The sequence below is a fragment of the Parasteatoda tepidariorum genome, chromosome 9, assembly GCF_043381705.1.
Source record: "Parasteatoda tepidariorum isolate YZ-2023 chromosome 9, CAS_Ptep_4.0, whole genome shotgun sequence".
NCBI classification, from domain to species: domain Eukaryota; kingdom Metazoa; phylum Arthropoda; class Arachnida; order Araneae; family Theridiidae; genus Parasteatoda; species Parasteatoda tepidariorum.
The window spans coordinates 6,406,062-6,425,795 of record NC_092212.1 but is presented as its reverse complement, the minus strand read 5'-3'; the positions used below and the strand labels follow the sequence as shown (position 1 = coordinate 6,425,795).

Genomic DNA, 19,734 nt, shown 5'->3' with positions numbered 1-19,734 from the left:
TATAGTTCATACAAAAAACTAACATGCTTCATCAAGTATGTGCTTACTCCTTCTATAGGGATATGCATCGGAATTTTTAAAAAAAATATATAATAATGGTTAAAACATTTAGAGCATTATTTTCGAAATTAATGATACATTTTGTTTATTAATGAAGTTCAAGATATAAATCAATAAGTTTAACTTTTTTTTGTTTCAAACTTTTTATAAAAGTTTTGAAAAACGAAATGCTCAAAAATCTAGTTCCACTAACGTAAACCAGCCTTAAAATCATACTAAAAATATCATAACTTATTTTAAGTTTATGTTTTGATGGGTCAGTCTGTGATATCAATTTTATATTTTGTATCTATTTTTACTAATACGGGACCCCTAAATTCCACCATCTCTTTAAGGATCCTGCATTGCAACGCGATTTTAATTATATTATGTGCACTTTCTCAGTTCGAAATTCAGCAACATAACCTTAGTATAGTAACCTTAGTATAGTAACCGATTAGTAACCTTATATCGGTCTTATACTGAAACGCGTTTTTTACTATATTAGATGCATCATATCTCGTAGAAGCTCGGTATCTGTACTGTGCATCAAATAATTAAATAAATAAAAAGAAAAAAAAACGAACTACCCTCAGTAACGTTTGATATAATGAATAGATATTGAAGTTCTAGAACTCTTCTCTTAATGATACGAGAGGGTGATTTCAAGCATGCTAAAAGTGCAGGCGATATTTTAAGTAAAGAGATGAAACACAAAAACGTACTTTCTGTGTATGAACGTACCTTTTTTTTTCTAGGGATTTGAATTTCTTACCCGCAAAATATAGGGGGTAACAGCAATTTGGGAAATATTTATCCCATAGTTTGGTCAGGTGAGTGCTCCAAAGTTTGGACCCCTTAATGTTAATTTTACATTTTGCGTACTTCGCTATATCTCGAAAATTTTTAAAGTAAATTGAAAATTCTTTATGCGCAATTATAAAATTCGTTTATCCATTGATAATTTCACGCAAAAAAGGTTTAGTACATATTCATTATTTTTCATCATTTTATTTAAGAATAATTAAAGAGATTTAAAATTGTTAGGTATGCAATTTTTTGATGTATTTTGAGGAAGGTAATTTTGTATAGAAAAATGCAAAATTTGAGCAAAAGTCGGTCGAATAGTTCCTGAGAGAAGGAATTTCAGGAAAGTCAGATACCCAAATTTTGATTGCTCATGAACTATTAAACCAATTTGTCTCAAATTTTGTATTTTACCACATAATGCTTTGAAATGGTGCAAAAATTGTATACCTTACAATTCAATTTTTTTTTCACCATTATTAACTTAAATTACAAAAAATAATAAATATTTACAAAAAGTAAATTTTTGCATGGAATTTTGGATAAGCGAATTTCATAATTGTGTATAAACATTTTTTAATTCGCTTAAAAATTTTCGAGATATAGCGAAATACACAAAAAGTAAAATTAAGATTAAGGGGTCGAAACTTTGGAGGGCTCTCCTAATCAAACTATTGTGACCCATTTGCCATATTGTAACCAACCCCTATACTTTGGGGGGTCAAATATGCTTCGAAAAAAATATGTTTATTCAGATAAAGTACATTTTTGTGTCTGATTTTGTTGCTTAAAATATCGTCTACACTTATTGATTAGCATATTTGAGGTCACCCCCTCACGCTATTAAGTTTGAGTCCTAGAACGTAAATTAGATCAAAAGTTATTCAGGGTGTTCTGTTTTTTTTTGCCCACTATACATATTTTAATATATCATTTTCGTATGACTTTAAACATTTAACACATTTAAGTGATAGTTAAAACGAGAAACTATGCATTGTTCTCATAATCTCAGTCTCATATTAAGTTATTATTTAAATAAATATAATTGCAATAGTTCAATGCTTAGATATACTTTATTTGTGTATGTTTTTTTTTAAGTGTTTTGATTAAGGGTGTGAATTTATAAAAGGTGTGACTACTTGTCATCGTGTAAAACAGCAAATTTAGTAAATCATTTCTTCAGTTTAATGAGTATCAAATGCGGCAAGGTGAGCAGAAAGCCAAATGACGTGTATGTAGATATCCCGAGCCAGCAACCTAAGAAGCCACCAATGGTGCTGAAGAGCTCAACATTCTATAAACAAAAACAGAAACAAATTAGTTCTCATTTCAATAAATAAAATTTATTTTTATGAAAGAAATACTTTTCTAACTTAAAATTATATTTAATGAGAACATGAATTCATAATTACATTCAAATTACCCGGATAAGGAAGCACTTTTTATTATTTAGAGGAATTTCTATCCACTCAAGTTCCGTAGTGGACGAATTGTTAGGACACTGTTTCCAATAGAACACCGAAGTCAAGCATCACTGGTTGCGGATAGTGTGCTTTTGGATGATCATTTTTATCATTTTGCGAAGGGACCGAGGGTGTTAGGCATTGGTACATGTTAAACTGTTCCACTGTAAACAGGTCGTCGGGCCACCGAAGTGTAATCAGGAACAATAAATCCTTCCAGACAGAAACAGAAATACACATTATCAATAGATGAGACAGAAATTGTAATGAGGGTATGCATTCGTAAAGGGGAACGGTATAGCTGGTAGAGCTTTTGACCCTATCTCCACCGACCGAAGGGTTTCTGGTGCAAGCTACATCTGTCGAGGTCACAAAGTCTTCTAATTTTCCATAACAAATCACAACCTTTGTGGGCACTGGATCGAAAACTGATCGTGCTCTGGTGTAGGTCAAAATTACGATCTGTAGATGGATGGTGTGTGAATGTGTACTCCTTGTGAAATGGGATGTGAGGTATGTATGTTGTCGCTGGAGTGTCCTTAGAGATCTTTCCCTGGCCATCGCCAATAGCCCATTGTGCGACTTAAATAAAAGCACGGTACCACATTCATAAATACACTAATTATCATGCTATCAAGGAAACACTTTATTTAGGAGAAATTTCAGTTTACACAAATCTGTTTCTCAGCAATCATAGGGAAAAACCTGGTATTATTGGGTAGAAAAAAAAGAATTTTAAGAAAATATTCTCAATTGCTTTAAATTAAAACTAGTTTTATAGCATTTGTATTGCCTAAATAGTAGATTGGATGAAAAAAATTACTGAATCTGATTCTAGAGGTCGGTTCCTAAGCCCGCTTATGGCTCTCATTTCAAACACTTTAAATTTATAATCGGTGTTGGCGACATTATGGTAAAGGATGCACAAAAAAGATCAAGTAGATTATTCCATACTAGAAGATATAGACTAAAATGTGTTAAAAATGTCTAAGGGTGATTCTCACGAAACATGACAATTCGGACCAAAAAATTTCTTCAAATTTAAAGTCTTCAAAATAATCTAAAATGTTTTTTGTATACTTCTTTAGCTACACTTATTAATATCTTACAGACAGCAGTGTAGTTTATTGATACTTGCTCGAGAAAAAAAATGAGATAGAAATTCACCAAATCTTGAATGCCAGGAAAATGACATAGTATTACCTTAGAAGTTTAAAAAACAGTCATTTCAAGTTAATAGTAAGTAACTCAACTTAAGCCTTTATAATTACAGCGATTATATTTTCAACTGTCAATTCTTACTTCTTGAAATGACAGGTCTTCAAATGGCGATTATTATAATGATTCTTCTTTTAAGCACAAATAATAAATCAGGTAACAAATACACGCATGAAAGAAATACTGCTTCAAAACACAGCGATCAAGTTGTGATCCAAATGGCTTCAAAACACTCTAAAAACTGTAACAAGGAAGTATAGGCAGTCAAGAGCTTGCAGCGCTCCCTAGTGTAGAAAACATCTTCCATAGAAGACTGTCCCAATTGTGGAAAAGGAAATATAAATGGGCAAGACGATAGGACAAGTCTTGAACTAGAAGGAAATAGGAACCGTAATAAACTGTTGAGAAGATACATACAATAAAACGGTTTAGAAATGTTGGGTGCGTTCATTATTTGAGGTGGTAATCGAAAGCTATCCCGAATCGGGTAAAAAAGTCTGTCACATTTTAGGCAGTGTCTTCAGATAATCATAACTGGTTTGTAAGTTTAAAGTTTAAATTAAAAGTTATAAGATTCTTTTTTTAATGCTATTAAGTTGATATCAAAATAGATTGAAATTATCTTAAATTATTAAATATTTTCTTCTAAAAAATGAACACAAATTTAACTTTCTCAAGATTATTTGGATATTATTATAACAGCAGCTAATTTATGTTGGGAAAACATCAGTGCTGTGCAACGGTAATTTAAATAAAGTGTTAAAAATATTTTTGTAAATTTTATTTCCAATGAGCTGCACAATCGGACTTGCCGATGAGCAGACCTAGTGCGTTCTCCAGAGGTGGTATCCACTCTTTCAGGACTACCACAATGGGTGAGATACCGTTGGTAATGTTAATTTGGACGTCTAGTTTCTGCCACACTAGATGGCAGCACCGAGACTCTATTTGGATGCTAAAGTGCACTAGGAATTTAATTTTGCCGGAAATACCAAGAGAGTGTCAAAAACATTAGTGTAGAGAATTAACAGCACACGCATTCTTGCCTTATTTTTATTTCCATTTAGCTGATTTTTATTATTAATACACGGTTATAGTCAATGCAGATCATGCCACTGATTATTCGAATACCATGAGCTCATATTTTTTTCTATCAAAGATTTAATAAAAAGCAAGAAGACAAATATATAATTAAGTAACATCAGTGCAACATCACATCGGTAAAGAGGTAGGCGGGCTGCAAGAATTTAAATAAAGTGTTAAAAATATCAGTGTAAAGAATTAATAGCGCACGTATTCTTGTTATTATTCCCATTAACCCGGTAATGGGCTGTGATGGCTCAGGGAATAGAGCGTTCGCCTTCCTATGAGGTGAACCGGGTTCGAATCCCAGCGATGGCTGGTTGATACGAATCCCGCATTCGGCTTGCACCGAACACAGTGCTGACGGAAAATATCTTTAGTGGTAGACGGATCATGGGTTAGAGTCCCCTTGCCGTGAGGCTAGCCAAGGTTGGTTTTCGTGGTTTTCCTCTAGATGTAACGCAAATACGGGTTAGTTCCATCCGGAAGTCCTCCACGAAGGCGAATTTCTCCCAATACCTGATCCAGGAGTTCCCTTCTCTCCTGGATTTTGTTCAAAATTACAAGACTGCAGAGTTGAACATTAGTAGTCGTAAACCCAAAATTGGGTCGCTTGGTCAACGACGGTTATAAAATTAATCCGATTATTATTGTCAATATATGGCTATTATGAATGATGGCCAGGTCACTGATAATTCGAATTAAATACATTCATATTTTTCCTATTATAGCTTTAATGTACAGTAAGAAGAAAAGTACATAATTAGGAAAACTCAAAAAACCCAAGCTGATATTTTAATACAAAATAATATGTTATGTTAAATATGGGGTGTAAATTATACTTTAAAGTTTATTTTGAGGTCTAACTAATTTGTATCACTTTCTCGTTGAATATTATAGTGAGCCCTTTTCAAATACTATCTCTATCTAATTAATTTTAGTCAACCACCCCCACGCCAGATTCTGAACACCATTAACAAGACCAGGCCGTGATTACGCAATTTTCATTATCCGCCGTTACCTTGGTTGTACCTATTTTATGTCTTTTTCTAATTTATGCTATTCTTTTTTTTAATTTTTTTAGACTAAATTTATGAACCTTTCTTTGTGTTGAGCACATAAGCTCAATGAAAATTAATTAAATATGTAAATGAGTTTATTGGATTATAAATTAAACTATATGTAAATAAGATGTATGTAAATAAATTATAAAGAAAAAAGGCCTTTACACAACTAATAAATCATAATGAACAAACAATTTTTCGAAAAAAACTAAAAGGAGAAAAAATTTCCTCCAAGTTTTTATACTTCAGGAAAAAATAAAATGGTAAGATTTTTTACCAAGTGGCTGCAATGAATTAAGAATACTTACCATAAATTGTGGTTTGTGTTCAAATATAAGAACCTGGGGTTCTGTTATTAATATATCCACTTCTATCAAGTTCCTGGAAAACAGAATGTAAATAAATAACGTATCCCGAGCAAATGTGAGCACTATAGGTTCTGTTATTAATATATCTATTTCTATCAATTTCCCAGAAAACAGATTGTAAATAAATAACGTATCTCGAGTAAATTTTATGAGTAAGCACTTTAGGTTCTGTTAATATATCTGCTTTATAAATTTCCTCGAAAACAGAATGTAAATAAATTACGTATCCCGAGTATATGTAAGCACTTTATGTTCTATTATTAATGTATTTACTTCTATCAATTCCCTGGAAAACAGAATGTAAATGATTGACGTATCCCGACTAAATTTTATTACAATTGCAGAGATGTTAACTAGCTCTAGAGAGCAGATCAATATTTTCGAGTGATAGCCTTTTAATGAATGATTATTGGTTTAATAAATTTGATTAATGGGATTATTCATCACCACTATGTCTAAATAATTATATGCATATGTGAAATGCCACTTTCTCTACTGCTAACTCTTCTAGCTTTCCCCCAAAATTTTATTTTCATATTTAAAGTGGTAGCGGAACTCATATTATTTCACTAAACTTTTCGAGTTATAATTATAAATGAGTTTGACCACCACTACATATAAATAATTACAACAAATATATAATAGCGCAATTAACGTTATGATAGCGAATTTCAACCTGGTTAAAATGTAAGTATATTTTTGAGTAAGATTGTTTTTCGGTAATTGTCTTACTACCACTTGAAAAATCCATTCTCGGAAAAAAATGAAAGTTTGCAGGCATGTTTTCAGTTAGGCTATGTTGACCGTTTTAAGATAAACAGAACATTTGAAAACTTAGTTTGCAGTCCCCTAAAGTTTCTTAAAATAGTTTGTGGAATCTGGAGTAGTTTGCTTCTCTGAAACTGCGAAAGCTTTTTGCATGGTAGTGTTTTGATCAATTATAAATTAAATGTATAAATATACGTTATTTAACACGTTCACGCCGGGGTGACCCACCGGTGGGTCACGCTAGATTGTCTCATCGGGCGTCGCACCGGAGTAAAAACTGGTAACAAATAAATTTAATATTTTAGTTTTTTTCCCGGGAATAATACAAATCCATAACTACCAATAGTTTTTATCGGATGCAATTTTTATATTGAATTGCTTCTTCGCCGTGATAAATTTCCTTACAGTGAATTGTTATTGTTGAGAATTGATTAACTCCACTCGAATATTATCTAAGAAATAGTTCTTCGACCAGTATTTTCTCTTTTCCGTCCCACTTTCAGGTGCAACACCCGGCGTGAACGTGTTAATAAATATACATTACCAACATTTGCACTTTTTGAAGAACTTTTTTCTCTAGCGGTAGTGAAATTTCAAGTACGCTGATAACTGTAAACAGAATATTTTCACATTTTTTCGATACTTGAGTTATCATTGGATCATTAGTGCTGATTTTAAATAGATAGAGCTCCTAAAAGTCCGAAAAAATATTCAAAATGCTTCAAAATTTAAACTGTAGAATAAATGTCTTGTTTTTATAATTGGTTTGTTACATTTTCTTGATCACAACAGAGATTAGGAAACTTTCTGCATAAATAGTAGTCTGATACATGCTAGCTGAATACTCTCTGCATTAAAAGTGGTTGTAAAATTCGGAAAACTTCAAACTGTTTTGACGAGTTGTTTAAAAAAACTAAAATAATTTTGTCGGACCCTCAGGAGCACCGACTAAAGAAAATAGTCACGATCTATCCTAGCGACCCAATATTTGAAATAATGAAAGTGTGAAAGATTCAATCTATAGTTGAGGAGCAGCGGGGGCTCAGGGAATAGAGAGTTCGCTTTCTAATGAGGTGAACCAGGTTCGAATCCCAGTGATGGCTTGTCGATACGAATTCTGAAATTCTGCTCCCGGCCAGCACGGACCACAACACTAACGTAAAATACCCTCAGTTGTAGACGGATCATGGTGTAGAGTCCCTTTCCGTCAGACTAACCGTGGGAAGTTTTCGTGGTTTTGATCGCCGTGTAACGCAAATGCGGGTTAGTTCCATCAAAAAGTTTCCCCAAGAAGGCAAATTAGGGTTCTTAGCATATTGATATCCATAATGGTATCTATAGTATTAACACGTGGTGACATCATTGCTGATATTATTGTTGTGCTGACAAGTGTTGATATCAATGGTGAAGTCATCATTGTAGTATAAATATCAGTATTGATGTCATTGCTGTAATTTTGACATCATTGTTAATGTTATATCTTAGTGATTTTAACAAATTTATATTGCTTCGAGTACAATTTTGTATTGATTTGTGCGATTGTTTTTTCGTTTAATTGTTGAAATTACCGTTTAATTTTCTAAAAACTCTAAGATCCATACACAGTTCTTAATTTCCAATAAAAATGATAACTATACATATTTAAAAGTACTTACCTTTGGTTTTGATCGGTTGTCTATGGAAACAAAATAAAATTTAAATGAGTGAATCTAAAAATAGTTTAGAAGAAAGAGAATTCTTTTAATTACCTGATCAGTGAATGCAGACGATTCTTCCACACGGATATCATAGACTCGTTTGCTAATTGAAGAATAAAATAAATCACACACAATTCAAAACCAACAAATTGAAAAAGTTTTTATATCTGTCCAATCGCATGTATCATATCAAATATAAAGATTTTACGTAAATCGAAAGTATATTCTATATTTATTCACAAATTCGGCAATAATATTGGAAATTTTTTTTGCATTAATGGGTGCGTAAATTTACATCCAAATCAGGTAAAATTACTTACATTTCTCACAGTGAAAGTAATTTTACCTGATTTGGGTGTGGGAATTTAAAATCTGTAATTTGTTTTATTTCTAAAAGCTGAAGATTATTTTTCAAAGTGATACTTTTAGTTTAGTTAATTTTTTTTCCGAATGAACGAGTGAATTATAAAATTCCTGTCGAGGAATAAATTATAAAACTGCAAGAAACCTCTAACTTGTGGAGAAAAACTGATTTTCAGATTCGAAATCAGCGACGTGAAAATATTTGTCTTAGTTCAAGTCCAAAAGAAGATGTAAAAAATATTTAGGTGTAAGTTTTGGTAACAAAGTTAAAGGAATTAAATGATTACAAGCTTTTCGCATCATCACGATACTTTTGTAACTCGAATTACTATTCTGTATGAATAAAGCAGAATATTTGTATGTCTGTGTGTATGATTCTGAATTTCTGATACCGCAATTCTGAAACGATCCACACCAAATTTGATGTAAATAGGTTCAAAAAGACCAATTGTCTACTTTAAAACTACGTCCAAACTTCGCAAGTTGCATCCCAAAGATTTCGAGTTGCTTGAAACTTAATAAATACTTTAGAATGAGGGCTGGTGGCTCCGAGGATAGAGCGCTCACCTCCCAAAGAGTTCACCCTAGTTCAAATCCCAGCGATGGCTTGCCGATACGAATTCCACACCCAGCTACCACCGATCACAGAGCTGTCATAAAATACACTCAGTGGCAGACGGGTTATGGTTTAGAGTCCCCTTGCTGTTAGATTAGCCGTGGCAGGTTTTCGTGGGTTTTCTCACCATGAAATGCGGGGTAATTTCTTCAAAAAGTCTTCCACGGAGGAAAATTTCTCCCAGGTGTTCCTTGCCTTCCAGATAGGGTTCAAAATTACAAGACTACGGATTTTAACTCTGGTTGTCGTAAACATTAAAATGCGGGGTAGTTCCATCAAACAGTCCTCCTCGTAGGTTAGTTTATCCCAACGCTTGATCCAGGAGTTTCCTTTTCTTCTGAATTACATTCAAAATTACAAGACCACGGAGTTGAACATTGATTGTCGTTAACTCTGAATTGGGTAGGTTGATCAACACTAGTTCAACAACAGTTATAAAATGTTTTAGAATAATGAACCGTGGTGGCTCAGGCGATGAGGAGCTCGCCTTTCAATGATGTGGCCCAGATTCGAATCCCAGTGTTATCTGGCCGATATGAATACTGCTCCCAGGACTCACAGACCAAAGTGCCAACGTGAATTAACCTCAGTGGTAGATGGATTATGGGGTAGAATCCTCTTACAGACTGATTTACCGCGAAAGGTTTTTGTGGTTTTCCTCTCTTGGGTGACGTAAATGCGGGATAGTTCCATCAAACAGTCCTCCTCGTAGGTTAGTTTATCCCAACGCTTGATCCAGGAGTTTCCTTTTCTTCTGAATTGCATTCAAAATTACAAGACCACGGAGTTGAACATTGATTGTCGTTAACTCTGAATTGGGTAGGTTGATCAACACTGGTTTTAAATGAAACGAAATAAAATAAGATGTGTAAGGCGATTTACTCATTGTAGCTCTAATAAATTAAAACTTAATTATATCGTACGTTCTTGTGAATTATCTTAGATTTCTTATCTTAGAAGTTAGGTCATCACAATCAAAGTAAACGCTAGTAAATTCCCGATAAATGATGATGTAACCGAATTCTTATTTTAAATGATTTATGAAACTTCGTGCTTATTTTATTGATACAGTGGTTTTAATGTCAAGTCTCTATAAACTTAAATAATGTAAACTCAACAAGAACTAATGAAATAGAATTGAACCATGGAAATAACAGGTCAAATTCTAAATATCATATTTTAAATAATACCATATGTATACCAAAATGTTTGATAATATTCCATTGACGGACCAACATAATCTTGATGGTAACCATTGATAATTCCATCATGAGCCAGTATATTTTTTTATTGTAAGCAACATAAATAACCATATCCTCAAAGTAGGAATTTGGACTGATTTATGATGGTTCAACAAAGGGCTCGAAAAACCGTCCGTCCACCCGTCCTCGGCGGTCAAAAATTTCCCGCGGACAACGAATTTCTCGAATCAAACGTCCGCGCGGACGGGCATTTTCCCGTTAATGTTCGTGATAAACTTTCAATTTTTGTTATCTTACAAGAGTCTAGCACCTCACTACTAAAATGGCTCTCTAATCTAGAAATCCCGTACAACAACATACTGCGCATGGTGGATTGATGCTTTTTCCGTCTGGAAGTACTGCAGCACTTGAAAGGGGCTTTTCAGCAATGAACTTACAAAAAGCACGTTACGTAAGCGCGTTACGTTAAACGCAATTATGAACATCCTCCTACTAAATGGAAAACCCCTTTCAGATTTCTGTGCAGAAACCTCTGTAAATCATAGGCTTGATTGTGGAACTGGCAAACGTCATATTTGATTCATTTAAAAAACGCAGTACCCTCGTATAAATTGACATTCCAGATAACTTGACCTTCGTTATTTAAATTATTTCATAATAGAAATAAATTATTTCATAAAAGAAATACTAGGTTTTACTATTAGTAATATAGTTTTTTTTTATTACTGTATAATGTAATCCTAGTAGCTACTAATTCATTGTGTAATTTATTTAAATGTTTGTAATAAATAAGAAAAAATAATATTTTTATTTATTTAAAAGCGACGGGTTAGTTTCAAAGGAGGACGGGTATATTGTTGGACAAGCTGTCCTCGGGGACCGGTAAGATTTCTGAGTTTTTTCAAGCCCTGATTCAACATAAGAATAGCAATTTTTGATGGTTTGTTCATGTTGAACCATTAGAAAAAATGTGTAAGAGTGTTACGATTAAGACAGTAGATACGTGGATGAAAATAATCCAGCGATTAAACAAATTTTTCATAAAAATAGCGGTTACTATTCATTGTGCTCTCCGTATAATGTTACATAGAATGAAAACTATTGCTCACTTTTAAAATTTACATAAATGTGTATGAGTATGCTAAGAATTGTAGAGCCTACTTTTATATCTTATCTCTTACTAACTAACAAACGTGGGCGGATAATCGAAGAGGTGAAAAGAAATAAACATAACTGTGAATTTCTTTTAACATAATCGTCATAATTCAACAGACCAGAACTAATTTTGAATTTGCTAGCTAACACATTACGGAAAAGGCAATGGCTGGATAAGAAGTGAGAATTTGTTACCGCTATACAATGATATATGTGCTTTTTTTAATCAATTGTTCAAAATTTTAAAAAGAAACTGGTAAATGTAATTTGTCATTCTACAGTTTTGTTAGAAGTTGAGTAACGGATGAAAAAAATTCAAGGGATTTGATAGCTGAACTTGTATTTTTTGGTGCTAAAATGGAAAATAATAATGTAAAATTTCACGACGTCACGTTTTTTTGAAAAATTCAATTTTACTGGAAATTTTATGAACATTTACAGTAAAAAAATATCGTTTTTGAATTTCTTCTCTTCTTGACTGACCAGCATTCTACTTTGGTTAAACCGTCTCTCTCTCTATCATAATCTCTCTCTACCAATAGCGTTGCGAGAATTCTTATCTAGGTTCGCTGAGCTCTCAGAAACAATAGCAAGCATAGTAGGGAGTCATTTTAACGTTCGCTTTTTTCTGTGCGTTTCGTAAAGAATGGCTTCGAGTTCGAGACACTGTGAAAATTTCCTAGATGACTTCTGTTATATATGAGGAGATTAATAATGTTGTTAAAAATCGCATGAGGAGCATTACAGACTATGTAAGACAACTTTATCTCGCATATTTTGGCATGAAACTCGGAGACCAGGACAAATCCCGGGGACCTCATAAAGTTTGAGTGCAGTGTCTCAACGATCTACGATTATGCCATCAAGGAAAGCAGTCTGCTTTACGGTTTGGAATTCCTGGGACGTGGTGGGAGCCCCAAAACCACTTTGATGATTGTTATTTTTGTTTCTGCCATGTTCGTGGGTATAACCGGAAAAACCAAAGGCTAATATATTATCCTGATAGCATTCCATCGGCCACATGTCCCATTCCTCATGGACCTGATGTGCCTTTGCTTGCAACTGAACTGCCATTCATTTTTTCAGAGTCTTCAGTCTCGGAACATCCAGAAGTTCACGGCTTCGATATTGAATATAAGCCATCTGTAGCCGGTTGACCTCAACCCTTCTATCAGGTTGTACTTAATGATCTGACTAGAGATCTTGGCCTTTTGAAAGAGGCAGCTGAATTGTTAGGCTCCAGACTGAAAGAAAAAAACTTATTGGCCAAAGAAACATCTTTTTATTGGTACAGGAATGGTGAAAAGGAATTTATTAAGTACTTTGAAGAGGAGAACTTGGTCTATTGTTCTGATGTTCCTGGATTGATGAGCAAATTTAATGTCATCTACGAAAAAGATCAGTGGAGCCTGTTTATAGATTCATCTAAAAGAAGCCTCAAAGATGTTCATCTTTGTCATGGGAGCCAGTATGCATCTGTACCAATTGGACACTAAGCATATTTAAAACAATGCTATGAAAACCTGGCTCTCGTCTCGAACAAAATAAAACATATCAACCACAATTGGACCATTTGGGTGATTTGAAAGTTTTCTCCATGCTTCTTGATCAACATGGTGGGTTTACAAAGTTCTCATGTTTCATTTGTGAGTGGACAGCCGGAACAAGACTCAACTTTGGGTCAAAAAAGAATGGCTGAAAAGACAAAATCTTGACCCTGGCGCCAAGAACGTTATTCGAAACTGCTTAGTTGGTTCGAAAAAAGCATTGTTACCTCCGCTACATATAAAATTAGGTGTAATGAAGTAGTTTGTTAAGGCTGTTCCAAAAGATAGCGATTGTTTCAAATGCCTATACAAAAAGTTTCCAGGTTTATCCCAAGCCAAGATAAAAGAAAGAATCTTTGTTGATCCAGATATCCGCAAACTTATGAAGGATAAAGATTTTGAGACTAACATGACAACAACGGAAAAAGATGCTTGGGTTGCCTTCTAAGATGTCGTCAGTAAATTTCTGGGTAATTACAAGGATCCTGATAAGGAAATTGTAAAGAAAATGCTGCACAAGTTTAAAAATTTGGATTGTTCCATGAGTGTAAAAATGCATTTCCTTCTCTCACATGTGGACTTTTTCATCGAAAATTTAGGAACAGTCAGTGAAGAACAAGGGGAAAGGTTCCATCAAGATATGAGAGGTATGGAATGTAAATATCAAGGAAGATGGGACAAGAACATGCTCGCCGACTACTGTTGAATGATCATACTTCTATAGAAGGGTTATGGTTTTTAAAATGGAAACATACTTCTGTATTGTTGAATTTGAATATTTTCATTCGACGCGAAATACCAATGCAGTTTTTCAGAAATGCATATACATTTTACAATTCAGTCATCACATTGTAATTAGAAATGAAAGACAGTGCCTTGTATTTTTTTTCTTCATAAGCATTTTAATTAAATAATTTCATAAAAATAACGAAAATATTAAGTGAATAACGTATTACAAATTCGATACAAAAAATAATTAAAGGTTTCGAATATCGGTTAAGAAACTAATCTTATTAATTAAACAAAAATCTTAACATCTCGGAACCCAAGGATTCCGCCGAATATCATTTGGGAACCACTGGTTTAGACGTAACTGTTTTCTTATTTTTCAAGCAATAAACTAAGATCAATTTACTATTTAAAGACAACTTACACGCATTCTTTCTTGCATTGCATTTCACATTTTTCGTACTCCTCAAGTATTGAGTCAGTAAGATTTCCAATACATTCTTTACGACCTGCATTGATTCCTACAGGAAATTAAAAACAAATACTTTCAAAATTAATAACACTACCGACAGCATAAACACTAAAAACAGTTTTAGTATAAGTTTAATAATTTTAAACTATATCACACATCTTCAATTTTTCCTCAATTATAATAAATTTTTCTTCAATTATTATAAATTTTTCTTCAATAACAAAATTTTTTTTTTCAATATTCAATTTCGCTGGTAAATTTATTGTGTGTTGAACAATTAATATTGCAGCAACCTTGCTATGATAATAAGTTAAATTCAAGAAGTTTGTAAAAACTCTTTAAACTAGATTACGTAATATAGGGTACTAACCCTTAGGCACAGAAAGGACACTGTTTATTTTATATATTTTTTTCTCTGACGCTTTAATTACAAGCAAAAATATATTTTGGTATTTTTTTAACTTATAAAAAGCAGTCTGATAGTTATTAAAAAAATCTGTTAGATTCTTAGAATTATATTTATTCTAAAACATAAAATTCAAAATAAAGTAGTTTAAATTTATCAATAGTTGATTTCGTTAATTAATTTCAATGACGAATTACTGGTTCTTTTACGATCTAAATAACATCAAATAAGTACAAATTTAAAAATAAATATATATTGTTTGGAAGTGAGCCGTGATTTTATCTTTAACACAGAAAAAGAGAGCGGTATTTCATGCAATACTTCATAATCATAAATTAATAAAATGTTAAATATCGTAAAATTAACTTATTTTGAATTAAATTAATACAATATAATAAAAATATTATAAACATGTATAATATTTGTATTTCATATATGATTATTATATGAAGTATCGAATGAAATATTATACATGAAGTACTTCATAATCATAAATTATTAAAAAGCTAAATATCATACATTTAACTTATTTTGAATTAAATTATTACAATACATATTACAATTATTACAATGTATAATGAAAATGCTATGACATATATGTTTAATAAAAATTCTGCTACAAGGAGGTAATTGCAAATATTGTTCAATTTCTTGAAGTTATTTTAAGGTTACAGTAAGTGGTTTACTTTTTCTGTTGAAAGTATTACTCAGAGGAGAACAACATACAGTGGCCCATGAAAAGTTTTAGTAGTGGTAGCAAATTTAAGATAATGCTGGAAGATTTTCCTTTTTTTAAGATACCACTTTAATCATTAAGTGGTTTAGGAAGTAGAGTTTTAATGCTTATATACTTTCTTTGGAAAACAATTTTTAGTGGCGGTTACACAGAAATTAAGATTTCAACACTTGCTTTATTTTCGTTACAGCTTCTAAAGACTTTCAAGGCTTGCGGGAATCCTGGGTTAATAATTACATTTAATTTCAAAAGTTTTTTTTTATAAAATAGCATAATCTAAAATAAATAAATAATCCTACAAAACTGGAGCAGTAAGATACTCTCTGATTAAAAACTTCATCCGCTTCAAAAATACATAGATAGGAAATAACAGTCAACATGCTTCAAGAGATCAAAAATAGACACCCATTTCACTAGTGACATCAGCTCATCTTGATTCCCTGGAGTCTTGTTTTATTCATATGAATACAGATTCCCTTGTTAACGACTTTAGTTCTTCACGACCTCTCCATTTCACACGGAAATGCATTTTACCCTGATTCGCACTTCTCAGACACTGGAGTTTTTTGGTGCTGAATTATAAGGCTGCGAAGTTGAACATTAGTAGTCGTTAACTCAAAAATTGTGTTGCAATTTGTGCGACGGTCGTAAAGTGAAATATAAAATTTTATTCTGAAAAATGTTATACAACATGATGAGTTAAATGAAAATAGTCCTTAACGGACAATTAAAGTCGGAAATGAGGATTAAAGTTAATGGGGAACTTAATGACAGAAAAAGTTATCTGGTAGCTGTTAAAAAACATTGAGTAATTAAATATTTTCCACGCTTTGTTAGTTTCTAGTTGTAATTGCACTTTTCAAACTTTTACTATGACGATGTGAAGAATAGAGAATTATTTTGAAATAGAAATGGGCGTTACTTTAATTATCAAAGAATGAAAATGCTCTTTAGCTAGAGGTAGTCACCCTAGCTTCAAAGCCATTTTTCTCTTAAAAATCGAGCATTAAGAATACTCAATAACTTTTGTTCTTTATAAGTGCCGTGTCGATTTATTGAATTTTTCGAAATTAAATCCAGTAGTACCTCATTTAATACTGCTTTCATTTTATCTCAGCGCTATGTAGATCAGTTTTGAATTTAAAATTAAAAAAAAAAATTATTTAGTGATTTTCAAGATATGATTTTTATAAATGCGTACAAAAAAATTAAATTGGGTACTTACATTTCGAGAAGAAAACGATCAATATTACCCAGACACGTGACCTATGACCTTAGCGCCAGCTGCTCGTGTATAAACAAGACGGCGTGCTGAAGTCGAGCTAACTTTCTCCATATAAGTTAGAATGTTAATTAACATGAATTTAATTAAATACAACTCCGGATATCGCACATCGAATTTGTTAAAGTATAATTTTTTATCATCTATGACATTTACTTAACTTAGATTTATTATTTGTTTTTGTATTTTTTTGTGACCGTGATATATTTTGATTTTTGTACCTTGCAACTTCAATGCATATTCAGAATGTTCATGTACTACTTGGCTTCGTACCTGTCTCTGATTTCAGTAAGAAATATATTATGAAAGAATTGAAATCTTTGTGAAAGAAGCTCATTGAAAGAATATAGAATGTGTCACTTAAGGGAATCCATACTTGACAGGCTTGGTTTACTCGGTATAGAATGGAAAGACCCAATGCTAATTTAAACAAATGCCGCGTTTCAACAACCTATCAGAATCGAGATAACCTCACTACGTCACTCGCAGGTATCCCGCCGCTTACAACTTACCGGAAAGGATTTTTTATTTATTTATTTACTATGATTTTATTATTATTATTTTTATTGAAAATTATGTTAATTCATGACTGAGCGTATGAGAACTTGTTTAATGCGTTCAGTTTCATAATAATCTTTATTCCTCTGATTTTTGCTGTTACAGTAGAGAAATTTTTTACTCTATTAGTGAAAAAGAGACCCAGTAGCTATGAGGACGAGCATCGCGCTCCCGTGCTAAAGGTACAGTGATCTATTCTCGGACCGGGTAAGGTCGACAAAATGAGTATCAAACATGCTTGGGAAGTAAACATTGAAGATTCTGAGTTCGGCTAACCACCTAACCAGAACAACTGCTCCTGCATCAGAAGAGAACAAATTCAAATAAACTAGTATAAGGTAAGGTTGAAGGACAAGGAATTTAGTTGAAATAAAATATAATAAAGAAGCGTGAAGATATTTTAAAAAAAGTATTTTTTCGGTTCCCTTGGAGTTACGGGAGTTCCCTTGTCCTTTGGATTGCTTTCAAAATTACAAGGCTACGGAGTTGAACATTGGCCTGCCAATGAGGATATTCGGGCTCGAATCCCCGCGATGTCTGGTTGATACGAAATCTGCACCTACTTCGCAGTGACCACAGTGTCGATGTAAATTATCCTCTGTGGTAGACGGATTATGGGTTAGTTACCTTTCGATCAGGCTTACCAGGGAAGGTTTTCCTCTCCATGTAGCGCAAATGCAGTTTAGTTTAATCGAATCGTCCTCCACGAAGGCAAAGTTTATCAAAATACTTGCGTTCCCTTGTCTTCTGAATTGGGTTCAAAATTACAAGGCTAAGCAGTTGAGCATTGGTAGTCGTAAACCCAAAATTGGGTCGGCTGTTCAATGACGGTTCGAAAATAAAGTAATAAAATATTGATAGAATCTCCTTCTCTTGACAAATTTAAAAATCCCCTGTGTTCTATTTGTTTACGTTTCTTAACTTATTGACATGGTTTAAAAATGTAACTCTAAACGCATGACGTAGCCAATAATGATGTAAACTTTCAATGTTTTTTTTTAAGTATTTAGGAGAGAAATATATTAAATAGACTGGTTAATAAAGTTTTATTTTTGCATTTTTACAGGTAATTGAGTTTTCCTATTTTGATTTCAAATCTGAAATTAATTTTGTTCCGAAAGATACAGATTTTTTTAATAACATCCTTAGTTTAGTATCTTTCTTGTGCAAATGAGCAAGTTTATATGAAATGTATAGGTCTATGTACATATAATTTAGACTTAGACGAATTGTTTAAACAACGATGTTTACATCTTGAAATATTTATCAGTACATTTAACCTCTAATTAGTATAAAACTCTTGATTACTTTTTAGGAAATGACGACCATCTAATCAAGGCTGCATTCATTTTTCAATGGCAATTAATGTAAATCTCCGATCAAGTTTGGGCATACTTCTAATCATGGTTACTTTATTATAATGTTACCACATTGTTACATAATTTAAAATGTTTTATTCACTGTATATAATTTTCATGATGAATGGGGTAGGGGCCGCTGCGCGGCCTAGGCACCCAGTTTTGTTTAAATAAAGAAAGAAAGAAAGGAAATGACGAACTGTTGAAACAACGATGTTTAAAGTCTTAAAATATTTACCTGCGCATCTGTCCTGTAGAGGAGCATGGATATCTTGAGTACAATTTATACACAAGCGAGATACTACATCAATACATTTCATCAAGCAAGACTGTTGGAGAAAATATCAATGCACAACTTGTCAGGAAATTCAAAATACCATTATAATTATTCAAACAAACAAAACTATTTGCTCTGCGATTACTTTTTTCCTGTGGTGTAAAATTTATGCTTCAACATTTAATTCCAAGTTTAGTAAATTTAAAGATAACTAATGTAAATTACCACTACATTTGAATTATTTAAACATACATATAAAATTCCATCCTTCTATGGATTAATGCATACCCTCCAACTGCTACGGAATTTCCGTAGTTTCAGAAATCTCCTTTTCAGACGGTAGCAAAATTAATGTCTTAATATTTAAAAAGAATTAATTTTAGCGTAACTTGTCCACTATTACTTATAAAAGTGCAGGCCATATGGCTAGATTCTTAAGTTCTGATAAAAGTTTTATGAGAGATCCATTTGCTTTAAAAATTTCTACTTTGGTTCGCTACCACTAGAAAGAATTATTTTCAAAATC

At 32.7% G+C, this 19,734-nt stretch overlaps 1 protein-coding gene and 1 long non-coding RNA gene across 2 annotated transcripts in view; both read right to left on the bottom strand.

The window, feature by feature from the left end:
• Positions 1-1,900: 1,900 nt before the first annotated feature.
• Positions 1,901-8,487, bottom strand: LOC139426602 (uncharacterized). The gene is made up of 3 exons (XR_011637825.1): positions 8,466-8,487; positions 5,983-6,055; positions 1,901-2,140 (listed from the first exon to the last, which is right to left on the bottom strand). It is a non-coding gene; the product is annotated as an uncharacterized lncRNA (long non-coding RNA).
• Positions 8,488-8,519: 32 nt separating this feature from the next.
• LOC107447276 (uncharacterized) overlaps positions 8,520-19,734 on the bottom strand; it is a 21,052-nt gene continuing 9,837 nt past the window's right edge. The window contains exons 4-6 of the mRNA XM_071185348.1: positions 19,170-19,260; positions 14,544-14,640; positions 8,520-8,610 (exon numbers count right to left, since the gene is read on the bottom strand). Coding sequence (XP_071041449.1) covers positions 8,520-8,610; positions 14,544-14,640; positions 19,170-19,260 — 279 coding nt within the window. The remainder of the gene's footprint in view (positions 8,611-14,543; positions 14,641-19,169; positions 19,261-19,734) is intronic.